At 44.0% G+C, this 27256-nt stretch overlaps 1 protein-coding gene across 1 annotated transcript in view; it reads left to right on the forward strand.

Annotated features, from left to right (window-relative positions):
• Positions 1–4912: 4912 nt before the first annotated feature.
• Positions 4913–27256, forward strand: part of LOC106597140 (myelin regulatory factor-like protein) — a 29317-nt gene continuing 6973 nt past the window's right edge. Inside the window, exons 1-18 of the mRNA XM_082964229.1 lie at positions 4913–5220; positions 7679–7767; positions 13588–13678; positions 14478–14539; positions 14713–15239; positions 15920–16156; positions 16938–17133; positions 17346–17422; positions 17803–17913; positions 18428–18518; positions 18962–19162; positions 19309–19527; positions 19913–20118; positions 21233–21296; positions 21388–21464; positions 23439–23510; positions 23689–23741; positions 26978–27151. Coding sequence (XP_082820355.1) covers positions 16074–16156; positions 16938–17133; positions 17346–17422; positions 17803–17913; positions 18428–18518; positions 18962–19162; positions 19309–19527; positions 19913–20118; positions 21233–21296; positions 21388–21464; positions 23439–23510; positions 23689–23741; positions 26978–27151 — 1624 coding nt within the window. The 5' untranslated portion in view covers positions 4913–5220; positions 7679–7767; positions 13588–13678; ... (1 more) ...; positions 14713–15239; positions 15920–16073. The remainder of the gene's footprint in view (positions 5221–7678; positions 7768–13587; positions 13679–14477; positions 14540–14712; positions 15240–15919; positions 16157–16937; positions 17134–17345; positions 17423–17802; positions 17914–18427; positions 18519–18961; positions 19163–19308; positions 19528–19912; positions 20119–21232; positions 21297–21387; positions 21465–23438; positions 23511–23688; positions 23742–26977; positions 27152–27256) is intronic.

Consider the following 27256-nt stretch of genomic DNA (forward strand, 5'->3'; position numbering starts at 1 on the left):
TCAACGTGTCTGTTTTTGAAGATATAATCTGTTGTCCCAAACACACTAAGGGTAAAATTGTCAGGACACAATTCTACTGCATATAAAAGCAGATATCCAAATTGTTCAGTACATTCTGCATGTTGCCCATGCTTTGTCTTATAGAAGTAGGGCAACTTATCTGGTACCAGACTCTTCCTGTTAATGGTTCTCCTGCCTGCCACGTCTCTGGGCCTTCAACTGGATTGGAAATCTTGATGAAATGTCCTTTTTTATACAGTAGGTTTGACGATGTTACTGTTTCAATATGTTTGCAATTCTGCTGCATTTAAAAATGTGAATTTGTTGTCGTCTATCACAATCACAGTTTATCAGTATAGATTCAACACTCCCACCAGCCTCCTCTGCAGTATAGATTCAACGCTATAAACTTTATTATCTTGGACTGAACACAATTATACTGCATATAAAATACTTCCTGGTTCAATACCCATGTAGTGCGTCCCAAATGGTACCCTATTCCCTATATAGTGCACTACTCTAGAGCCCTATTCCCTATATATTGCACTACTTTAGAGCCCTATATACGTAGTGCACTACTTTTGACTAGAGCCCTATTCCCTATATAGTGCACTACTTTTGACTAGGGTACATGCATGTAGGGCTCTGGTCAACAGTAGTGCTCTCTATAGGGCAGTGGTTCCCAACCTTTTTTGGTTACTGTACCACCAACGTAAATATTCTCTTCCCAGAGTACACATGTAGTACCCACTCGTGTGCTTTTTAGCAGTAACCCTATGGTCTCATGAGTCTTCTCATGTACCCCCTGTGGATAGGCCAAGTACCCCCCCCCCCCCCCCCCCAGGGGTCCTAGTAGCCCTAGATGGGAACCACTGGTCTAGGGAATAGGAACCACTGGTCTAGGGAATAGGATGCATTTGGGATGCCTTCCCCCTGTATCTCTGTGCTCTGACGTAGACGGTGTACTGAGATATGACTGTATTGTCGTCCCAGTGTTCCCTAGTGGAAACGAGTGGAAAGGGCTTGGGCAGAGACAGCTATCCCTCCATCTGCTCCTCTTCAACCTAACTTCCGGTCCCCCTGAAGAGGTAGGGACGCCGTTCAGGTGTCTTTCTACACCTGATACGTTGGTTTACTAGAAACAAGACCCAAAATGAGTCAAGGCAGACCACCATAGTCCCCTAAGGCAACCTGCCGAAATGACTACAGACCCGTAGCACTCACGTCCGTAGCCATGAAGTGCTTTGAGAGGCTGATAATGGCTCACATTAACACCATTATTCCAGGAACCCTAGACCCACTCCAATTTGCATACCGCCTCAACAGATCCACAGATGATGCAGTCTCTATTGCACTCCACTCTGCCCTTTCCCACCTGGACAAAAGGAACACCTACGTGAGCATGCTATTCATAGACTACAGCTCAGCGTTCAACACTGTGCCCTCAAAGCTCATCACTAGCTAAGGATCCTGGGACTAAACACCTCCCTCTGCAACTGTATCCTGGACACATTTGCCAGGACACGCTGATCCTCAACACTGGAGCTCCCCAGAGGTGCGTGCTCAGTCCCTTCCTGTACTCCCTGTTCACCCACGACTGCGTGGCCAGGCACGACTCCAACACGATCATTAAGTTTGCAGACAACACAACAGTGGTAGGTCTGATCTCTGACAACGACGAGACAGCCTATAGGGAGGAGGTCAGAGACCTGGCGGGGTGGTGCCAGAATAACAACCTATCCCTCAACGTAACCAAGACTAAGGAGATGATTGTGGACTACAGGAAAAGGAGGACCGAGCACACCCCCATTCTCATCGATGGGGCTGTAGTGGAGATGGTCGAGAGCTTCAATGTGAGAATCATTTGTATGTGTTAGAATAATGACTAAATTGTTCCACTCTGTCATTATAGGATAGGGTGACATGTTTGAGAATCATGGGAAGATAAAACCAGGATGTGGGTAGATCTGTTAGTATTGTAATACTATGATGTTATATCCTTTAGTAGGGATGTAAACAGAGTGAAGTTGTAGAGTAGGTAATAGAAAATCATTAGAGGGTTTCAAACCAAGAGGGTCCCAACGGGGGAGGGGAGGTGAAAGCCTTGGAGAATGTGACAACTTTTATGGTTCTTTGTGGTTAGTGGAAAAGTACTGGTTGTTTGAGAAGGGAGTGGTCTAAAGACAGGAATGTGTGTATAAAAGGAATGAGTCCTCATTTTTAACTTTAGAGCACTCATGAATAAAGATCGTTGAACCTTTTTTATAAAATCTGAGACTTTGCCCAATTATTAGTGAACCCAGGGTCTTACAAACCTAGGTGAATTGGTTAAAGATTAAATGCATTATTGGGATTAAAAATTCCCTGAACATTCAAGTTCCTTGGTGTCCATATCACCAACAAATGATCATGGTCCAAGCACACCAAGACAGTTGTGAAGAGGGCACGACAAAGCCTATTCCCACTCAGGAAACTAAAAGGATTTGGCATGGGTCCTCAGATCCTCCAAAAGTTGTACAGCTGCAACATCGAGAGCATCCTGACTGGTTGCATAACTGCCTGGTACGGCAACTGCTTGGCCTCCACCCGCAAGGCACTACAGAGGGTAGTGCGTACGGCCCAGTACATCACTGGGGCTAAGCTACCTGCCATCCAGGACCTCTACACCAGGAGGTGTCAGAGGAAGGCCCTAACAATTGTCAAAGACCCCAGCCACCCCAGTCATAGACTGTTCTCGTTACTACCGCATGGCAAGCGGTACCGGAGTACCAAGTCTAGGACCAAAAGGCTTCTCAACAGATTTTACCCCCAACCCATAAGACTCCTGAACAGGTAACCAAATGGCTACCTGGACTATTTGCATTGTGCCCCCCCTCCCAACCCCTATTTTACACTGCTGCTACTCACTGTTTATCATAAACTCAGCAAAAAAAGAAACGTCCTCTCATTGTCAACTGCGTTTTTCAGAAAACTTAACGTGTAAATATTTGTGTGAACATACGATTCAACAACTGAGACAAACTGAACAAGTTCCACAGACATGTGACTAACAGAAATGTAATAATGTGATCCCTGAACAAAGGGGGAGGTCAAAGTCAAAAGTAATAGTCAATATCTGGTGTGGCCACCAGCTGCATTAAGTACTGCAGTGCATCTCCTCCTCATGGACTGCACCAGATTTTCCAGTTCTTGCTGTGAGATGTTACACCACTCTTCCACCAAGGCACCTGCAAGTTCCCGGACATTTCTGGGGCGTATGGGTCTAGCCCTCACCCTCCGATCCAACAGGTCCTGGATGTGCTCAATGAGATTGAGATCCGGGCTCTTCGCTGGCCATGGCCAAACACTGACATTCCTGTCTTGCAGCAAATCACGCACAGAACGAGCAGTATGGCTGGTGGCATGTCATGCTGGAGGGTCATGTCAGGATGAGCCTGCAGGAAGGGTACCACATGAGGGAGGAGGATGTCTTCCCTGTAACCCACAGCGTTGAGATTGCCTGCAATGACAACAAGCTCAGTCCGATGATGCTGTGACACACCGCTCCAGACCATGATGGACCCTCCACCTCCAAATCGATCCTGCTCATTCCTTCGACGATAAACGCGAATCCGACCATCACCCCTGGTGTGACATAACCGCGACTCGTCAGTGAAGAGCACTTTTTGCCAGTCCTGTCTGGTCCAGCGCCGATGGGCTTGTGCCCATAGGCGACGTTGTTGCCGGTGATGTCTGGTGAGGACCTGCCTTACAACTGGCCTACAAGCCCTCAGTCCAGCCTCTCTCAGCCTATTGCGGACAGTCTGAGCAGTGGAGGGATTGTGTGTTCCTGGTGTAACTCAGGCAGTTGTTGCCATCCTGTACATGTCCCACAGGTGTGATGTTCGGATGTACCGATCCTGTGCAGGTGTTGTTACACGTGGTCTGCCACTGCGAGGACGATCAGCTGTTGGTTAGGGCTTGTAAGTAAGCATTTCACTGTAAGGTCTACACCTGTTGTATTCGGCGCACGTGCCAAATACACTTTGATTTGGCAGATCAGCTGGAGCTCCTACTTCTCTTGTGGAACACTTGCTGTACAGATGTAGGATCTTACTTTGAGCCAGTTTGTGACAGCTGGAAAATAATACTGCAGCATCAGAAAAAGTGAATTATTATATGGATTATATTTAATGGACATTTTTGTAGGGGTTGATACATTCTCAGTTAGGGCATATCAAGTCTTGACATTTCAAAGTGTAAATTACACACTTTAGAAGCCTTTTTCAAATGCAAATACACTACAAGTTTGCTTTGCAAGAACATTCTCAGGAACAAAAGATTGATCAAATTAAGATCCTACATCTGTAGTATATTGCAACATCAAAGTAATGGAAGATTTATGTTGTCTCAACTAACAACATAAGCTCTTATCTATTCATGTAGATAGATAGATAAAGAGAAGATCCTTATAGATACACAACATAGCACATCTGCCATTTTGGAATATCAAAATACCTGATATCAGAAGAAACACATCAAATGGCACACCTTTCCAGGTAGAGAGGACCTTTAATGCATTCTGGGTCATGGATAGACAGTGTACTGTATATCTCTAATGACAGTGTACTGTATATCTCTAATGACAGTGTACTGTATATCTGTAGTGGCAGTGTACTGTATATCTGCAATGACAGTACTGTGTATCTGCAATGACTGTACTGTAATGTATATCTGTAAGGACAGTACTGTACTTGTATCTGTATGGACAGTACTGTACTGTATATCGGTAATGACAGTGTTCTATTTGTATAGTGTCTAAGCCAGAGATAAGACTGCTTTTTAGTGTACTACCCTTGTGTGTCACCTTGTAATGAATACCTGCTTTATGGTCCAGGGCAAGGACACCTGGCACACACAGACAGAACGCCTGCGCAGGGTATGTGAATGGTTTTTACCTTTCAGACCAGAGAACAAAGTACACAGGAGAGACACCTGTGACATACATTATTTAGAGTTTAGAAACATCTTGGATGTACAATTCTGGGAATATTATTGTCAAAACCGAAGGGCCTAAATCTACCGAAACTACCTGGATGGGTGAACAAACACAGAGTAACTGGGCTCTGAGGATTTAATGGATATTGTTTGCCAAATGGATTGTACTTGAGAGACGTAAACTGAAGTCGGAGAGAAGGTTGTTAACGGAACTACCAGCCAGGACTCCATTTTGGAGGAAAGGTAAGGTTCACATTCAGCGTTTACCTTCTTTACTGGCTGTTAGGAGGAAGCTAATGGTTTCCCTTCTCTACTGACTGTTAGGAGGAAGCTAATGGTTTCCCTTCTCTACTGACTGTTAGAAGGAAGCTAATGGTTTCCCTTCTCTACTGACTGTTAGGAGGAAGCTAATGGTTCCCCTTCTCTACTGACTGTTAGAAGGAAGCTAATGGTTTCCCTTCTCTACTGACTGTTAGGAGGAAGCTAATGGTTTCCCTTCTCTACTGACTGTTAGGAGGAAGCTAATGGTTTCCCTTCTCTACTGACTGTTAGAAGGAAGCTAATGGTTTCCCTTCTCTACTGACTGTTAGAAGGAAGCTAATGATTTTTAGTATTTACAACACTCCCATTTGATTGTTGTCTCTTAGCTATGTTCAGGATAATTTAATCAAAGCTCTGTATTAGTAAGTCTAAAAGATGTATATTTCCTGTGTTTTTTTTGTCTTGGTAAAAGGCCACTTGAATTCTTAGTGTTCCATAAGCATCCATATCTTTATCTGGGACTGACAGATTTGTTTTATCAAATCATTTTGAACATCCTTCTTCATTATCATAAGGCTGACCGTTTCTCATAATGTATAGGCTGACTTTAGTGTGTCATAAATTCATAGAACAAAACTGACAATGTTATAAAGTCATTATCTAGAAGAAAATAGCCTCATTATTCACAGCAGTTTAGTCACTGTATCATTGTCCCAAATGGCAGACTATTCCCAAAATAGTCCCTATGGGCCCTGGTCAAAAGCTGTGTACTACAAAGGGAACAGGTTGTCATTTGGGATGCATCATGTACATTATTACAGAAAGCCTCTCGTGTGTAAAGCCAAAGCAATTACACATTCCCTAAATGAGCTGAGAGAGACTAGAGACAATAGTAATGATTAATCATGGATTAGCTATAATGTACAGTATATTACACACACACACACACACGCACAACCCCTGTCAGCAAGCAGGCAATAATTATTATTACATCATATATAACGCCTTAACATCAGTCAGGAACGTTATGAAGCGTGAAGAATCGGTGGTTTTCATTAGTAAAGCTTGAGTGCGTAGGCTGCTTGCAGAGATAGAGACTACTATAGTTGAACTGATTCCCAGTGAAAAACACTTAGGCCAACGGAAAACGGATGGACCATTTGCTCAATAGAGAAAGGCCTTCCTGGAAGAGCAACACAAAGTGAATAGCAGGAAAACGGGGTCTTGTTATGAAAGCACAAACAAGTCTGCGTAATAATCAGATCTGTCTAAACGTTTCTTACTCCGTGAACAAATACAGAAGTTGTCTTTCCAGTTTACACATCATTAGTTGATGTTAGGTGACGAGCAGCTTTATGAAACTGTTACCGGGGGTTACGGCCTGTTAGTTTACTCGATGGCAGGTTGACTTTCAGTTAGGCCGCTATGTTTTCCTGACAGAAATAGTTTGTTAGGCTGCTATGTTTTCCTGACAGAAATAGTTTGGCCAAGGGCAGTAAGTTTTCCTGACAGAAATAGTTTGGCCTAGGGCAGTAAGTTTTCCTGACAGAAATAACTTTACCTAGGCCGCTATGTTTTCCTGACAGAAATAGTTTGTTAGGCTGCTATGTTTTCCTGACAGAAATAGTTTGTTAGGCTGCTATGTTTTCCTGACAGAAATAGTTTGTTAGGCTACTATGTTTTCCTGACAGAAATAGTTTGTTAGGCTGCTATGTTTTCCTGACAGAAATAGTTTGTTAGGCTGCTATGTTTTTCTGACAGAAATAGTTTGGCCTAGGGCAGTAAGTTTTCCTGACAGAAATAGTTTGTTAGGCTGCTATGTTTTCCTGACAGAAATAGTTTGTTAGGCTGCTATGTTTTCCTGATAGAAATAGTTTGTTAGGCTACTATGTTTTCCTGACAGAAATAGTTTGTTAGGCTGCTATGTTTTCCTGACAGAAATAGTTTGGCCTAGGGCAGTAAGTTTTCCTGACAGAAATAGTTTGTTAGGCTGCTATGTTTTCCTGACAGAAATAGTTTGTTAGGCTGCTATGTTTTCCTGACAGATATAGTTTGGCCTAGGGCAGTAAGTTTTCCTGACAGAAATAGTTTGTTAGGCTGCTATGTTTTCCTGACAGAAATAGTTTGTTAGGCTGCTATGTTTTCCTGACAGAAATAGTTTGGCCTAGGGCAGTAAGTTTTCCTGACAGAAATGGTTTTAGCTCGGCCAGTATGTTCTCCAGACAGAAATAACAGAGCCTCCAATTTTCTGAGAGTCTGGAGTTACATTCAAAGCCTACCATGCAAGCCTGGAAAATAATAGGTTGGAATTGGTGAAGGGGTTTCTTCCATTTTGTACAGTCTGTGTGTTTACCTCCTCATGAACATGCTTGGGCCTACACAGTGCTCAAGCATAGGCCTTGCCTACTGTTTCTCCCCGAATAACAGTTGTGTATTTCAGGCAGCTGATCACCATGGAGCCCCCTGGAGGACTCCGAGTGCCCATTGATGTTCTGGGAGAGAATGAGGCGTTGCAGCAGTTCTTTGATGGTAAGACATTCTATAGTTGTGTCCCAAACAGCTCCCTAGTGTGTGTGTGTGTGTGTGTGTGTGTGTGTGTGTGTGTGTGTGAGAGAGAGTGTTGTGCGAGTCAGAGGAAGCTGGTGGGAGGAACTTTAGGAGGATGGGCTCATTTGTAATGGCTGGAGGGTGGGGGGAGGGGGGAGGGGGGGTGGGTTGGGAGGAGAGAGGGTGAGGGTGGTGGGTGGCGAGGGGGTGGGGGAGAGAGCGAGGGGGTTCTGGGGGACAGAGAGAGAGAGAGAGAGGGGGGTGGGGGGAGAGAGGCTCTGATTCAATGTCTCTAACCTTTCAGAACTGTCTTTAATGATCACCCATTAGGTGTAATGATCACCCATTAGGTTTAATGATCACCCATTAGGTGTAATGATCACCCATTAGGTGTAATGATCACCCATTAGGTTTAATGATCCCCCGTCAGGTGTAAAGATCACCCGTCAGGTGTAAAGATCACCCGTCAGGTGTAATGATCACCCGTCAGGTGTAATGATCACCCGTCAGGTGTAAAGATCATGATCACCCGTCAGGTGTAATAATCACCCGTCAGGTGTAATGATCACCCGTCAGGTGTAATGATCACCCGTCAGGTGTAATGATCACCCGTCAGGTGTAATGATCACCCGTCAGGTTGAAAATATATTTAAACAGTTATTCATCTTCCCAAAGTTACTACAGTTAGATTAGTTAATAGGTAATGTTGTGAGGCGGTTTCAATTGAGAAATAGATAGTCGTTTGGCTAGATCAGTCCACTGTCAAGTTTCAAGTTTTTTATTAGTCGTATGTACGGGATATGCATGGTATACATCGTCCAATGAAATGCTTACTGGTAGGTTCCTTCTAGAACAATGCAACAACAATAAGAAATAATATAAAATAAGAATTTGAAAATAAATGTCTCAGTAGAATAGAATCATTTTTTTTTAGCTTAAGTGTAATAAAGGAAGGCACAATTTATAGAACAATATTTCCACGTGTATTGGAGAAGGGGGGATGGGGCAGTGTATAAACTGAGCAGTATAATAACAGTCTGGTAGCAGCAGTTGTGATGTGTGTGTATAGCGTGACTGTATATCACAGGAGGTTGGTGGCACCTTAATTAGGGAGGACAGGCTCGTGGTAATGGCTGGAGCGGAATCAGTGGAACAGTATCAAACACATCAAACACATGGTTTCCATGTGTTTGATAACATTCCATTTACTCCGTTCCAGACATTATTATGAGCCGTCCTCCCCTCAGCAGCCTCCACTAAAGTGTGTGGGTGTGGGTGGGTGGGTGAGTGCTAAGGTGAGGAGAATCAGAGCGGGTGTTCAGTCCAGTTCAAGTGTTCAGCAGTCTGATGGCTTGTAGATAACAACAGGCTCAGAGACAGTTTCTATCAGACCTCATGCTCCGATACAGTCTGCCCGACGGTAAGGGAGAGAACAGCTCGTGACTGGGGGTTGTGTGGGGTCCTTGATGATGCTGTGTGCCTTCCTCAGACACCGTTTCGAGTAGATGTCCTGGTTGGGTGGGAGCGCGGTCTGGAGGGCCTTGCAGTCGCGAACGGAGCAATTCCCATACTTGGCCGTGATGCAATCAGTCAGGATGCTCTCGATGGTGCAGCGGTTGTATTTGGAGAGGACCCGGGTTGGCATGCCGAATTTCTTCAGCCGCCTTAGGAAGTAGAGATGCTGTTGTACCCTCATGACAAGAGTGGTAGCGTTGTTTGTCCATGATAAGTCCTCTGTGATGTGGATGCCGAGGACCTTAAAACTTGTGACTCTCTCTACCGCAGTCCTGCTGATGTGGATCGGGGCATGTTCCCTCCTCTGCTTCCTGAAGTCAACAATCAACTCTTTTTTGTTGTTGTTGTTGCTGACATTGATGGAGAGGTTGTTGTCCTGACAACACAATGGCAGTTCACTTACCTCCTCCCTATCGGCTGACTCGTCATTGTTGGTTATCAGGCCTACAACCGCGGTGTCGTCAGAACTTAATGATGGAGTTGGTGTGGTGCAAAGCCACACAGTCGGTGGGTGAACAGGAAGTACAGCAGAGGACTGATGACACACCCCTGGGGGGCCCTGTGTTGAGTCAGTGTGGAGCAGCGAGAGACTTCCTGGTTGTCTGGAGCAGCGAGAGACTTCTTGGTTGTCTGGAGCAGCGAGAGTCTTCCTGGATGTCTGGAGCAGCGAGAGACTTCCTGGATGTCTGGAGCAGCGAGAGACTTCCTGGATGTCTGGAGCAGCGAGAGACTTCCTGGATGTCTGGAGCAGCGAGAGACTTCCTGGATGTCTGGAGCAGCGAGAGACTTCCTGGATGTCTGGAGCAGCGAGAGACTTCCTGGATGTCTGGAGCAGCGAGAGACTTCCTGGATGTCTGGAGCAGCGAGAGACTTCCAGGATGTCTGGAGCAGCGAGAGACTTCCTGGATGTCTGGAGCAGCGGGAGACTTCCTGGATGTCTGGAGCAGCGGGAGACTTCCTGGATGTCTGGAGCAGCGGGAGACTTCCTGGTTGTCTGGAGCAGCGGGAGACTTCCTGGTTGTCTGGCGCAGCGGGAGTCTTCCTGGATGTCTGGCGCAGCGGGAGACTTCCTGGATGTCTGGAGCAGCGAGAGTCTTCCTGGATGTCTGGAGCAGCGAGAGTCTTCCTGGATGTCTGGAGCAGCGAGAGTCTTCCTGGATGTCTGGAGCAGCGAGAGACTTCCTGGATGTCTGGAGCAGCGAGAGACTTCCTGGATGTCTGGAGCAGCGAGAGACTTCCTGGATGTCTGGAGCAGCGAGAGACTTCCTGGATGTCTGGAGCAGCGAGAGACTTCCTGGATGTCTGGAGCAGCGAGAGACTTCCTGGATGTCTGGAGCAGCGAGAGACTTCCTGGATGTCTGGAGCAGCGAGCGACTTCCTGGATGTCTGGAGCAGCGAGAGTCTTCCTGGAAGCGAGAATAGAATGTGTTAAGCTCGGCTGGGAGCTTCGGTGGGCACCACACAGCTGGATTTGCCTTTGTAGTCTGTCATAGTCTGTAGTCCTTGTCACATGTGTTGTGAATCTGAGTTGTGGAACATCAATTCAAGTTTGAGACTGTGTTGTCTTTTTGTGTTCCTAAAAGATTTGCGGAGCTCGTACCTACTAGCTGTGTACACGCCGCACGCCACAGAGTCATCGGGATCCGTTCTGCTGACATTGAATGCTGCAGTACGGATATCTCCGTTCATCCAGGGTTTTTGGTTGGGGGTATGTCCGAATTGTTATTGTGGGTACATCATCATCAACACATTTCCTCATGAAGCCTGTGACTGACGATGTATACTGAAAACAAATATAAACGCAACATGTAAAGTGTTGGTCCCATGTTTCATGAGCTGAAATAAAAGATCCCAGTTCTGTGTTGATAGTTCCACGAAAGCTTGGTCCTCTTCCCTACTCACACATTCCATATCTGGAGTTAAAGTTCAAAGGAGCCAGTTATTTCACATTTTGTAGGCTAAAAATGGACAGCATACGAGGACCGATAAGGTGCTTATGACAATTAAAATACGGTCATAGAGTTAGCAGACCAGAGACACTTCCCAGCCCCGTATCTACACAGGTGCAGCAGAGCTCTGACGTCGTGGGCAGCTCAAGGCCACCTGTCCCACAATCAGAGTCACACAGTAATTAGATCAAGGCCAAACACATCGCTCTCAGGGACAAGCTAGTAGGACATTCTTTAAAGAACCTAGAAAAGTTCAGGTCTTCGTTTGCTGCCTTAGTGTTTGGAAAATGTCGCCTTGCATTTAACTCGGGTACATGCTAGGTATGTATTTGATCCAGGTCTTGTCCATAATATGTGTCCTGTCCTAGTCACTACACTGATGTGTTGGAAGCAGAACCCAGCCAGTACTGTGTGTGTACATGTATATACAGGCTGTATATGGCTCTGAGGTGAGCTCACCGTAGACATAGACTCCCCTGCTGATGTATTTGGACATTGAAGCTAAAACATTTCATTTGGCTCTATACTCCAGCATTTTGGAATTGAGTTAAAATGTTTTTTATGAAGCAACAGTACAGAATGTCACCTTTTGTTTTATTTGAGGATATTTTCATACATTCCTGTTTTACCGGTTTAGAAAATAAATGCACTTGATGTGTCTAGTACCCCGCCCCCAGTATTTTTTAAAACTGCACTGTTGGTTAGGGGCTCGTAAGTAAGTAAGCATTTCACTGTAAGGTCTACCTGTTGAATATGGAGCATGTGACTAATAACAATTGATTTGATTTGAAGGTGTCATAAGTATTTGGACAAATTCACTTCTGGTGTATTAAAGTAGTATATGGGACCAGATACTATACTTGTGCCTAAATGTAATATGTAGGGGAGTGTACACACAGTAGATACACAGCAGGACTGGGAGATCAACCACATCACACACTGAGCAGTCATTTCTTCTTGCGACCTTCCTATTTTCTATTACTGCTGTGTCCTGGCTGATAACAGTGATTACTACTGTCTCCTACAGAACAGGGAGCCTCTATGAGCTGTGTCCTGGCTGATAACAGTGATTACTAATGTCTCCTACAGTACAGGGAGCCTCTATGAGCTGTGTCCTGGCTGATAACAGTGATTACTAATGTCTCCTACAGAACAGGGAGACTCTATGAGCTGTGTCCTGGCTGATAACAGTGATTACTACTGTCTCCTACAGAACAGGGAGCCTCTATGAGCTGTGTCCTGGCTGATAACAGTGATTACTACTGTCTCCTACAGTACAGGGAGCCTCTATGAGCTGTGTCCTGGCTGATAACAGTGATTACTAATGTCTCCTACAGTACAGGGAGCCTCTATGAGCTGTGTCCTGGCTGATAACAGTGATTACTACTGTCTCCTACAGAACAGGGAGACTCTATGAGCTGTGTCCTGGCTGATAACAGTGATTACTACTGTCTCCTACAGTACAGGGAGCCTCTATGAGCTGTGTCCTGGCTGATAACAGTGATTACTAATGTCTCCTACAGTACAGGGAGCCTCTATGAGCTGTGTCCTGGCTGATAACTGTGATTACTACTGTCTCCTACAGTACAGGGAGCCTCTATGAGCTGTGTCCTGGCTGATAACAGTGATTACTAATGTCTCCTACAGTACAGGGAGCCATGTATAGGGCAGACTACAGCGAGCCTGGAGGTGATGGACCACACTCTGATACGCTGTAATGGTTACATACTGATATTAACGATGGGTTAGTTTCACCTGGTGACCTATAACCTTGGCAGATTAATGTTCTGTAGGGGAGAGAGAGAGAGCAAGATCTAGAGCGAGAGAGAGAGAGAGAGAGAGAGGGAGCAAGATCTAGAGCGAGAGAGAGAGGGGGGAGAGAGAGAGCAAGATCTAGAGCGAGAGAGGGAGCAAGATTTGGAGAGAGAGGGAGCAGGATTTAGAGGGAGCAAGATTTAGAGAGATTTGGAGAGAAAGAGAGAGAGCGGGAGCAAGATTTAGAGAGAGCGGGAGCAAGATTTAGAGAGAGCGGGAGCAAGATTTAGAGAGAGCGGGAGCGAGCGAGCGAGAGAGAGAGGGAGCAAGATTTAGAGAGAGCGGGAGCAAGATTTAGAGAGAGCGGGAGCAAGATTTAGAGAGAGCGGGAGCAAGATTTAGAGAGAGCGGGAGCAATATTTAGAGGGAGCAAGAGAGAGAGAGGGAGCAGGATTTAGAGAGGGAGCAAGATTTAGAGAGAGCGGGAGGGAGCAAGATAGAGAGAGGGAGCAAGATTTAGAGAGAGACTGTGAACCAGAATGAGACGCTTGTGAATTGTAATGAAAAGTATGTGCATTTCCAGGATGCCAGGATATGAGTGGGGTCCTGGAGAGTGCGGTGGTGGACACCAGCATACTGGAACAGTACCTCAGCAACGACATGGACCCAACATTGTAAGCATCCATGTTTACTTTATTGTACCTGAGGGTAAATCTGTTTCCAGTACAATCTAATACCTTGTAAGCATCCATATTCTTAGTCCATCTACCACCCGTAAACACAGCAGCTGTGTTAAATGGAATGGAGGACACACATAAGTGTTTACAACACAACGGCACAATCCTTGAGCTGAGGTGGCCAACCCTCCTCGTAGAGCCCTACTGGGTCTGCTGGCTTTTGTTCCTGCCCTATACTGTACCTGCTGCAGCTGGGCAGCTCTCCACCATGGCACCAACAGCTACAGCTGTAGGCTTTGTTGTTAGCTAGTCAAGACAATGACAAGTAAGGTAAGCAGAGAGAAAGGCTAGTTCTAGAAACCTTGTCTTTGGAGGGCCATGCCTGACTGTGACTTTGGAGGGCCATGCCTGACTGTGACTTTGGAGGGCCATGCCTGACTGTGACTTTGGAGGGCCATGCCTGACTGTGACTTTGGAGGGCCATGCCTGACTGTGACTTTGGAGGGCCATGCCTGACTGTGGCTTTGGAGGGCCATGCCTGACTGTGACTTTGGAGGGCCATGCCTGACTGTGACTTTGGAGGGCCATGCCTGACTGTGGCTTTGGAGGGCCATGCCTGACTGTGACTTTGGAGGGCCATGCCTGACTGTGACTTTGGAGGGCCATGCCTGACTGTGGCTTTGGAGGGCCATGCCTGACTGTGACTTTGGAGGGCCATGCCTGACTGTGACTTTGGAGGGCCATGCCTGACTGTGACTTTGGAGGGCCATGCCTGACTGTGACTTTGTCTTCCTAGCATGTTACCAGAGTCACCACCAGATTCTGGTTCAGAACCGTGCTCACCTCCGCAAATACCAGGTGAGCCACTGTCATAATGAAACCTCTTCCTTTATTGGCAATACCTTATCAACAATGGTTGATAGGAATCTCTTTTAATGCCAAGTGTTACAAACAGTACAACCATATCATAATAATAAAATGCTCCGATTAAAATTAATGATATGACTGCCTTTGCCCCGTTCCTAATCTAGACGTAAGCTACGGCTCCCAGGAAGTCTTCCAGCCAGTGACACGTCCTCCAGCCTCATCGTGTCGATATAAAGAGCAGGCACCACAACCCCCACCACACCCAGGACTGCCATACCACCAGGGGCTGACTAACTCTTACACCAAGGCAGGCACATCTCCAGGCTCACTGCCCCACCACCCCCACTACCTGAGCCCAGGGGAGGGCTAATACAGGCTAACACTGCCCCCACAGCGCCCGTCCACCACCCCCACTACCTGAGCCCAGGGGGAGCTATATACAGGCTAACACTGCCCCCACAGCGCCCGTCCACCACAAGGCTCTCCAGCAGCATCAGCCTCCTCCACGCCAGGGCCTGGCAGACAGCTACCCCAGGGCCAACGCACCCCCGGTCCCAGAACTACCTCCAGGCCAAGCCCCACACCTAGCCCCAGGCCTAGGACTGCCCTCATCCTGTCTACTACCTGTGCCTGGATGCCCTTCAGAACCAGGATATTCATACCTGCCTCCCACAGCTGGTCAACACACAGGGTGAGAACTACCACTAAACTACCGTACAGTACATAAACTACTAAACTACCGTACAGTACATATGGGTACATAAACTACTAAACTACCGTACAGTACATATGGGTACATAAACTACCGTACAGTACATATGGGTACATAAACTACTAAACTACAGTACATATGGGTACATAAACTACTAAACTACAGTACATATGGGTACATAAACTACTAAACTACAGTACAGTACATATGGGTACATAAACTACTAAACTACAGTACATATGGGTACATAAACTACTAAACTACCGTACAGTACATAAACTACTAAACTACCGTACAGTACATATGGGTACATAAACTACTAAACTACCATACAGTACATATGGGTACATAAACTACTAAACTACCGTACAGTACATAAACTACTAAACTACAGTACAGTACATATGGGTACATAAACTACTAAACTACCGTACAGTGATATGGGTACATACACTACTAAACTACCGTACAGTACATATGGGTACATAAACTACTAAACTACCGTACAGTACATATGGGTACATAAACTACTAAACTACCGTACAGTACATATCAGTTTGAGAATGACAGTCAAAATATGTTTTACTTCAACGGGATATGAATGTTTTAACAGTGCCTTCTTATCCTCTCCTCTTCCTCCTCTTCCTCTTCCTCCACAGGCTTATATTACCTGACTGTAAGAAGAGAAGACGAACAGAACCCCTTGAGGTACAGAACCATTTAGTGGCTGTTCCTATAGCAGCGGGTTCTGAGAGTGCAGGCGGTGACGTCCCGTCCTATGACAGTGACGGGGCCATAGGGAGCAGCTCTGGGATGGGAGCCTATCAGCTCCTCAGCTGGGATCGCTACCAGCCTAGCCTGTGGACCACGCTCTACAACAGTAACTATGACATCCTGTGAGTGGCCTTCTGCCTTACGTTCCCTCACTCTTCACCAAGGCTCATGCCTTAAGCTGCCTGTCTTTAGTCTCTAACTCAAAGGCTATTCAACTAACGCTACATTCTTTTAAGGGACTGATTTTTGTTAAAGTTAAGCGCAGAGGGAACAAATATTTTTCACTTTCTATGTCTGACCGTGTCATAACTCATCAGCAATATCTTTGTCATTTCCTAGCCAGCAGTAAAATGGTTTAGTCATGAGTCATTGTAAACAAAACCCATTTGGTTAAATTATTGACTGAAATGGACACAATTGACTCCTACTGTATGTTATTCTTATCGTACTTGGTCGTTCATAATTATAAACTGGGTGGTTTAAGCCCTGAATGCTGATTGGCTGAAAGCTGTGGTATATCAGACAGTATACCACGAGTATGATGAAACATGTATTTTTACTATTCTAATTACGTTGGTAACCAGTTTATAATAGCAAAAAGGCATCTCATAGGTTTGTGGTATATTGCCAATATACCACAGCTAAGGGCTAACCTGTTCAAAGGCTCTTTAGTCTTGCCCATTCACCCTCTGACACATACACCATCCATGTCTCAGTTGTCTCAAGGCTTAAAATCCTTCTTTAACCTGTCTCCTCCCCTTCATCTACACTGATTGACATCAATAAGGGATCATAGCTTCTTTCACCTGGATTCACCTGGTCAGTATACAGTATGTAATGGAAAGAGCAGGTGTTCTTAATGTTTTGTCACTCAGTGTAGCTCGCTCTATTGTCTCTCCACAGCCCTTCCCCCGGTTACCATGTGGACACTGATAAAGGTTTCAACTACTCCACAGCTGACGAGTCCTTTGTGTGTCAGAAAAAGAACCACTTTCAGGTCACAGTTCACGTAGGGATGGCCGGAGACCCCCTGTACGTCAAAACACCCAACGGCCCTGCGCCAATAGACAGCTTCCAGGTCAAGGTGTTTGGTGTGAAGGTTAGTTTAACTCCATCCAAATATGCAACACGAACTTACCTGGAACATCAGCGTTTGACCTCGGCAGACTACTTCAGATGAGGCATTAAAAGCACTAGTTTTTTGTTAGTATGTAAGTTAGCAGGGTTGTGTAGGTTACTTTCTAAATGTCACCTGTTACTCCCCAACCCTGCTAGTTAGCAATACTTTGACCATTTATTGTGTCTCTGCAGCTTGAGGCACAGACTCACAAAGTCACCATAGAACAGTCACAGCCTGATCGCAGCAAGAAACCATTCCTGCCAGTCAAGTGAGTGTCCTGTCCTCCATTTCATTATACTATTTACTGTAGACTGCTGTGTTCAATGTTGTGAGTGTAATCTGTAATTCAAATCTGAACAATGACACAATTGTGATTAGAAAGGCGATCTCCACAAAACATGGCTGTGGTTGCAGAAACGTGATAACTATGGCTGAGATTCCTCCCATCAGCGGTAGCTCCACGTACTAGCACTTTTGACATTTTAAAGGTCATTTCCCGTTGAGCCGTCATATGCACCGTTTACTGTAAACGCCGTCTCAGCCAACACAGGAACATTGCCTTTAAAAGGTATATGGTGCATAACCAAACAAGGGGCGATTTGGATTGAATCTCGGGCCTAAATTTGGGAATAACATCTCATCCCTCAGAGTGAGTCTACCAGGGGACAGGATCACTAGAGTTACTCTGGGAAGACTGCACTTCAGTGACACCACTGCCAACAACATGAGGAAGAAGGGAAAACCCAACCCTGACCAGAGGTTGGTTATTGCCATGTTATTGCCATGTTATTGCCATGTTATTGCCATGTTATTGCCATGTTATTGCCATGGTATTGCCATGTTATTGCCATGTTATTGCCATGGTATTGCCATGTTATTGCCATGTTATTGCCATGTTATTGCCATGGTATTGCCATGTTATTGCCATGTTATTGCCATGTTATTGCCACGGTATTGCCATGGTATTGCCATGTTATTGCCATGTTATTGCCATGGTATTGCCATGGTATTGCCATGTTATTGCCATGGTATTGCCATGGTATTGCCATGTTATTGCCATGGTATTGCCATGGTATTGCCATGTTATTGCCATGTTATTGCCATGTTATTGCCATGGTATTGCCATGTTATTGCCATGTTATTGCCATGTTATTGCCATGTTATTGCCATGGTATTACTCAGACCCTCTAAAAAACATCACTTTACATACTAATATCATAATTGAAAGAGAAGTTTCAACATGTCGCTCCATGTGTCCTTGTGTTATGACCAGGTACTTCCTGATGGTGGTGGGTCTGTATGCCACAGTGAGGGAAGAGAGTTACCTGCTGATAGCATACATGTCAGAGAGGATCATAGTCAGGGTAAGTACTGAACCAGAAGTACTAAAGCAGGGATCATCAACTGTTGAGCAGATGTTTTTTTTGCTCAGAATACTTGGGGGGCCAAATGAGATCACCCGGAGCCAAACTTGGCACGCAGGCCGCCAGTTGGGGAACCCTGTACTAAAGCATACTAAAGCATGGGACTAAAGTATTAAGTACTAAAGCATACTAAAGTATAGGACTAAGGACTAAAGCATACTAAAGTATAGGACTAAGTACTAAAGCGTACTAAAGTATAGGACTAAGTACTAAAGCATGGGACTCCTTGCTAAAATTAAGATTAAATAAAGAATACATAAAAATGTAATAAAATATGGTTCCTACCATGTTTCCATTGAACAATTAGTTCTAGAATGCACCGTGATCTAAATGGAACCAACCGTAACCAAAACTCTAAACTGTTCTGTGTTCCTCCACTACAGGCGTCGAACCCGGGCCAGTTTGAGAACGACAGTGAGGTGTTGTGGCAACGAGGACAGGCTCCGGACGCGGTGGTGTGCCAGGGGAGGGTGGGCATCAACACCGACACCCCCGATGAAGCCCTGGTGGTCTGTGGCAACGCTAAGATCATGGGGCAGGTTATGCACCCCTCCGACCGCCGCGCCAAACACAACATACAAGAGGTAGGAAGCAGCACATGCATGCTCTTATATAATACCTATCAAAATAATGGTTTTGGTGTGAAATAACAGGAAGGAACATAGAAATGCCTTCACAGTGGTCCAAGGAATGATATCTTACCTGACGGGACAATGTTTCAACTGGGTAGGTGGATTCAACAGAACAGTTGAAGAGAATATCGCAGATGAGGATCGTGGAGTATGACTACAAGCCTGAGTTCGCCTCAGAGATGGGGATCGATCACATACATGAAACAGGCATCATAGCCCAGGAGGTGAAGGAGCTGCTGCCTACTGCTGTCAAAGAGGTGGGGGACATCACCTGCAGCGACGGAGAGAAGATCCACAACTTCCTCATGGTGGACAAAGTAAGTGTCCTTTCCCACCAGATTTAAGGCCTGACAACATATGATCCGTGTGATAATCAGTATGAGGACTGCCAAGAGATCTGTCAGAGTTATGGTCCCACTGTTATGGTCCCACTTTGGGGCGGCAGGTTTAGTGGTTAGAGCGTTGGACCAGTAACCCAAAGGTTGCAGGATCGAATCCCCGAGCTGACAAAGTAAAAATCTGTCTTTGTGCCCCTGAACAAGGCAGTTAACCCACAGTTCCCGGGTAGGCCATCATTGTAAATAAGAATGTGTTCTTAACTGACTTGTCTAGTTAAATAAAGGTTCAATTAAAAAAAGATATATATATATATACTTTGAAGAACAATGTAATGTACCATTTCTATTCTATTTGTCCCCATAGGAGCAGATCTTCATGGAGAATGTAGGGGCTGTGAAGCAGCTGTGTAAGCTGACTGACAACCTGGAGAACAGGATTCAGGAGCTGGAGGTGTGGAACACACGGTTAGCCAAGCTCAAGAACATGGGCAGCCTGCGATCCAGCAGCAACGCTGCTAACAGCAGCAACCCTGCTAAAAGCAGCAACCCTGCTAACAGCAGCACTAAACGGTAATGCCACAGTGCCACCAGAGGGTGCTATTCTCTATGCCCTATTGCCTACAAATTCTCTTTCAGTTTTCAAAATAATTTGGAGACACAGAGATTTTCACCCAACATAAAAACATTTCTTTATTACATTCAGTCAATCAGTTTAGTCAGGGACTCTGTTTTCAGATCCCTGCTGAGTTTAAACAATTTTTAAATTTTATTTAACCTTTATTTAACTAGGCAAGTCAGTTAAGAACACATTTTTATTTACAATGACAGCATACACCGGCCAAACCCGGACGACGCTGGGCCAATTGTGCGCCGCCCTATGGAACTCCCAATCAGGGCCGGTTGTGATACAGCCTGGTGTGTATGAGACAGAGGGGTAGTACTGAGGATGGTTGAGTTCTGGATGTGTTGTGTGTCTGTCTTTATGACCAGGGTCACTCTCATGGGGACCATCAACACTTTCTCAGCTCAACCATAACAGCCCTACAGCTTCTGCTTTATGCCTCCTGTACTGTCAAATATCTCCACTTTATTGTAGTTTAGGAATCTCGCCTTATGGAAGGACTGAGTTTGTACTTGTAACGGACTGGATAGGGAATGCTCAACGTTCTTTGGTTTCCTAATACATTTTCAACTGTCATTATTTAACGTTTTGTGTTTCAACTGTCATTATTTAACGTTTTGTGTTTCAACTGTCATTATTTAACGTTTTGTGTTTCAACTGTCATTATTTAACGTTTTGTGTTTCAACTGTCATTATTTAACGTTTTGTGTTTCAACTGTCATTATTTAACGTTTTGTGTTTCAACTGTCATTATTTAACGTGTTGTGTTTCAACTGTCATTATTTAACGTGTTGTGTTTCAACTGTCATTATTTAACATTTTGTGTTTCAACTGTCATTATTTAACATTTTGTGTTTCAACTGTCATTATTTAACATTTTGTGTTTCAACTGTCATTATTTAACGTTTTGTGTTTCAACTGTCATTATTTAACGTTTTGTGTTTCAACTGTCATTATTTAACGTGTTGTGTTTCAACTGTCATTATTTAACGTTTTGTGTTTCAACTGTCATTATTTAACGTGTTGTGTTGATAATATACATACATGTGTTGTGTTACACAGGAAGATGAACAGACACAACAGTGTTCCACCACCACAGAAGCCAACACCTCTCAGATCTGTCAAGGTGAGGTAGAACTGCAGAAAGACTGTATACTTGAATAAGTGTACAGCAAGTCTGAATCAAACTAATACCATTTATATTTATTCTCTTGTAGGCAAAGTTCCACCGCTGCTTAAAACACAAGTTTGTCCAAGTCAGCATGATCATTCTGGTAGCAACAATAGCTTTCTGGTAAGACTTCCTGTTACAACTGAGGAGGAGATGTTCATGTTAGTTTCATAGTGAAACAAAAAGTATGACTGCTTTGTTAGAAAATACATTTAGATATTGAAGCACTGCAATATACAGGTAACTGCCAAAATAAAGGAAACATAGTGTCTTACTAGGGCGTTGGGTCACCACCGACCAGAACAGCTTCAATGCACCTTGGCATAGATTCTACAAGTGTCTGGAACTCTACTGGAGGGATGTGACACCATTCTGCCACGAGACATTTCATCATTTGGTGTTTTGTTGATGGTGGTCTCAGGCGCTGCTTCAGAATCTACCATAAATGTTCAATTGGGTTGAGATCTGGTGACTGAGACGGCCATGGCATATGGTTTACATCGTTTTCATGCTCATCAAACCATTCTGTGACCACTCGACCCCTGTGGACGGGGGCATTGTCATAAACGGGGGCATAGCCATGGTAACCTAAGTAATGGCCTTAAGCATGATAATATAAATAAAAACTCTTAAGGATGATAATATAATATAAACAATAACCCTTAAGCATGATAATATAAATAAAAACTCTTAAGGATGATAATATAAACAATAACCCTTAAGCATGATAATATAAACAATAACCCTCAAGCATGATAATATAAATAAAAACTCTTAAGGATGATAATATAATATAAACAATAACCCTTAAGCATGATAATATAAATAATAACCCTTAAGTGTGATAATATAAATAATAACCTTTAACCGTGATGATATAATATAAATAATAACCCTTAAGCATGATAATATAAATAATAACCCTTAAGCATGATAATATAAAATAAATAATAACCCTGAAACATGTTAATATAAATAATAACCCTCAAGCATGATAATATAAATAATAACCCTTAAGCATGATAATATAACATAAATAATAACCCTTAAGCATGATAATATAATATAAATAATAACCCTTATGCGATGATAATATAATATAAATAATAACCAATAAGCATGATAATATAACATAAATAATAACCCTTAAGCATGATAATATAATATAAATAATAACCTTTAAGCATGATAATATAATATAAATAATAACCCTTAAGCATGATAATATAACATAAATAATAACCCTTAAGCATGATAATATAATATAAATAATAACCTTTAAGCATGATAATATAACATAAATAATAACCCTTAAGCATGATAATATAATATAAATAATAACCCTTAAGCGTGATAATATAATATAAATAATAACCTTTAACGCTTAATAACCCTTAAGCGTGGTAATATAATATAAATAATAACCCTTAAGCGTGATAATATAAATAATAACCCTTAATCGTGATAATATAAATAATAACCCCTAAGCGTGATAATATAATATAAATAATAACCCTTAAGCGTGATAATATAATATAAATAATAACCTTTAACCCTTAATAACGCTTAATAACCCTTAAGCGTGGTAATATAATATAAATAATAACCCTTAAGCGTGATAATATAAATAATAACCCTTAATCGTGATAATATAAATAATAACCTTTAAGCATGCCGGGATGTTAATTGCTTAATTAACTCAGGAACCACACCTGTGTGGAAGCGACTGCTTTCAATATACTTTGTATCCCTCATTTACTCGTGTTTCCATTATTTTGGCAGTTACCTCTACCTGAATATAATATAATATTGAATGCGTAAAGCTTTATCTGTTCTGATAACTGTATCAGAGAAATGAAAATGTGAGAAAAGTTGACTGACAGATCAGATAGGGTGGGACGTGACTGTATAAAAGCATTGGAGAGTTTAGAATATAGAAGTTTACTATTCCTTTTCATAAATCGACACTTGAAGTTTTTTGTTGTTGATGTACCTGCATTGTAAATCCCCAGGTCTGGGCCTGACGTTGTTGTTTTTTCTTATGATTGTGTTATGTATGAGTTATGAAGTGTTATGACGTCCGTGTCTCTTCCACAGTTCTATTGCCATCACAGCTCTCTACATGCTGACTCTGAGAGACGACACCGGCATGCTGTTTCCTGGAAGCACGTAAGACACACCACTGAACTGGCTTCACAAACTACAGGTGCCGCCAGCCTTTATTTGCCAAGTCTACGGTGCCAAGAATACTACTGAGACTTAAACTTTATTATCATCTGTGACAACGCTATCCAGAACTGAATGTGGAATTCATTTCAAAGGTCATATCATGTTTTTTTATTTGCAGCAACGAGACCACTGTGCATCCTCTCTCCACCACAACAGTCAGGCCTACCTTAGGTAAACATCCTCTCTCCACCACAACAGTCAGGCCTACCTTAGGTAAACATCCTCTCTCCACCACAACAGTCAGGCCTACCTTAGGTAAACATCCTCTCTCCACCACAACAGTCAGGCCTACCTTAGGTAAACTGCCTCTCTACACCACAACAGTCAGGCCTACCTTAGGTAAACATCCTCTCTCCACCACAACAGTCGGGCCTACCTTAGGTAAACATCCTCTCTACACCACAACAGTCAGGCCTACCTTAGGTAAACATCCTCTCTACACCACAACAGTCAGGCCTACCTTAGGTAAACATCCTCTCTCCACCACAACAGTCAGGCCTACCTTAGGTAAACATCCTCTCTCACCACAACAGTCAGGCCTACCTTAGGTAAACATCCTCTCTACACCACAACAGTCAGGATTACCTTAGGTAAACATCCTCTCTACACCACAACAGTCAGGCCTACCTTAGGTAAACATCCTCTCTCCACCACAACAGTCAGGCCTACCTTAGGTAAACATCCTCTCTCCACCACAACAGTCAGGCCTACCTTAGGTAAACATCCTCTCTCCACCACAACAGTCAGGCCTACCTTAGGTAAACATCCTCTCTACACCACAACAGTCAGGCCTACCTTAGGTAAACATCCTCTCTCCACCACAACAGTCAGGCCTACCTTAGGTAAACATCCTCTCTACACCACAACAGTCAGGCCTACCTTAGGTAAACATCCTCTCTCCACCACAACAGTCAGGCCTACCTTAGGTAAACATCCTGTCTACACCACAACAGTCAGGACTACCTTAGGTAAACATCCTCTCTCCACCACAACAGTCAGGCCTACCTTAAGTAAACATCCTCTCTCCACCACAACAGTCAGGCCTACCTTAGGTAAACTGCCTCTCTACACCACAACAGTCAGGCCTACCTTAGGTAAACATCCTCTCTCCACCACAACAGTCAGGCCTACCTTAGGTAAACATCCTCTCTACACCACAACAGTCAGGCCTACCTTAGGTAAACATCCTCTCTACACCACAACAGTCAGGCCTACCTTAGGTAAACATCCTCTCTACACCACAACAGTCAGGCCTACCTTAGGTAAACATCCTCTCTACACCACAACAGTCAGGCCTACCTTAGGTAAACATCCTCTCTACCGCACAACAGTCGGGTCTACCTTAGGTAAACAACCCCTAAATGCTATTTATATAGTTTTACTTTCATCATAGTAACGTTGTGATGTCGCATCATAGTAACGTTGTGATGTCTCATCATCGGAACGTTGTGATGTCTCATCATAGTAACGTTGTGATGTCTCATCATAGTAACGTTGTGATGTCTCATCATAGTAATGTTGTGATGTCTCATCATCGGAACGTTGTGATGTCTCATCATCGGAACGTTGTGATGTCTCATCATAGGAACGTTGTGATGTCTCATCATCGGAACGTTGTGATGTCTCATCATAGTAACATTGTGATGTCTCATCATCGGAACGTTGTGATGTCATCATCGGAACGTTGTGATGTCTCATCATCGGAACGTTGTGATGTCTCATCATCGGAACGTTGTGATGTCTCATCATCGGAACGTTGTGATGTCTCATCATCGGAACGTTGTGATGTCTCATCATCGGAACGTTGTGATGTCTCATCATAGTAACGTTGTGATGTCATCATCGGAACGTTGTGATGTCTCATCATCGGAACGTTGTGATGTCTCATCATCGGAACGTTGTGATGTCTCATCATCGGAACGTTGTGATGTCTCATCATCGGAACGTTGTGATGTCTCATCATCGGAACGTTGTGATGTCTCATCATCGGAACGTTGTGATGTCTCATCATCGGAACGTTGTGATGTCATCATCGGAACGTTGTGATGTCTCATCATCGGAACGTTGTGATGTCTCATCATAGTAACGTTGTGATGTCTCATCATAGTAACGTTGTGATGTCTCATCATAGTAATGTTGTGATGTCTCATCATCGGAACGTTGTGATGTCTCATCATCGGAACGTTGTGATGTCATCATCGGAACGTTGTGATGTCATCATCGGAACGTTGTGATGTCTCATCATCGGAACGTTGTGATGTCTCATCATCGGAACGTTGTGATGTCTCATCATAGTAACGTTGTGATGTCTCATCATAGTAACGTTGTGATGTCTCATCATCGGAACGTTGTGATGTCTCATCATCGGAACGTTGTGATGTCTCATCATAGGAACGTTGTGATGTCTCATCATAGGAACGTTGTGATGTCTCATCATAGTAACGTTGTGATGTCTCATCATCGGAACGTTGTGATGTCTCATCATCGGAACGTTGTGATGTCTCATCATAGTAACGTTGTGATGGCTCATCATCGGAACGTTGTGATGTCTCATCATCGGAACGTTGTGATGTCTCATCATCGGAACGTTGTGATGTCTCATCATAGTAACGTTGTGATGTCATCATCGGAACGTTGTGATGTCTCATCATCGGAACGTTGTGATGTCTCATCATCGGAACGTTGTGATGTCTCATCATCGGAACGTTGTGATGTCTCATCATCGGAACGTTGTGATGTCTCATCATCGGAACGTTGTGATGTCTCATCATCGGAACGTTGTGATGTCTCATCATCGGAACGTTGTGATGTCTCATCATCGGAACGTTGTGATGTCTCATCATAGTAACGTTGTGATGTCTCATCATCGGAACGTTGTGATGTCTCATCATCGGAACGTTGTGATGTCTCATCATCGGAACGTTGTGATGTCTCATCATCGGAACGTTGTGATGTCTCATCATAGTAACGTTGTGATGTCTCATCATAGTAACGTTGTGATGTCATCATCGGAACGTTGTGATGTCATCATCGGAACGTTGTGATGTCATCATCGGAACGTTGTGATGTCATCATCGGAACGTTGTGATGTCTCATCATCGGAACGTTGTGATGTCTCATCATCGGAACGTTGTGATGTCTCATCATAGTAACGTTGTGATGTCTCATCATAGTAACGTTGTGATGTCATCATCGGAACGTTGTGATGTCATCATCGGAACGTTGTGATGTCTCATCATCGGAACGTTGTGATGTCTCATCATCGGAACGTTGTGATGTCGCATCATCGGAACGTTGTGATGTCTCATTCAATTCTATTGTACAAAGAGGTGGTAAAAGTGTTGCTGTCTGTCATGAGTAGTCATTTATGTGGAAATTGACCCTTGTTTGTTTTGTTTGTTTGTTAGTAAACCCAACAACCACCCCTGTCCCGTGGACTCCTGATGTGGACTTCTGTAGCCTGATCTACTGTGAAGAAGTGTTCTGCTGTCCCACTACAGCCTCCATGGATAATACCAGCACCATCTCTCCTGCCCTCCTCTCCTCCACTGTATCTCCCAATATCGGGCCCTCTCTAGCAGGTGAGCTGGCTACTCCCTGTCTTCATTTACCAACAGCGATCTCCACTGTATCTCTTTCTTCATGCTAGCTTATCTTGGCGTAAAACCTACATGTTGCTGACCTTG

Source organism: Salmo salar, chromosome 17 (genome assembly GCF_965601325.2).
Source record: "Salmo salar chromosome 17, fSalSal1, whole genome shotgun sequence".
NCBI classification, from domain to species: domain Eukaryota; kingdom Metazoa; phylum Chordata; class Actinopteri; order Salmoniformes; family Salmonidae; genus Salmo; species Salmo salar.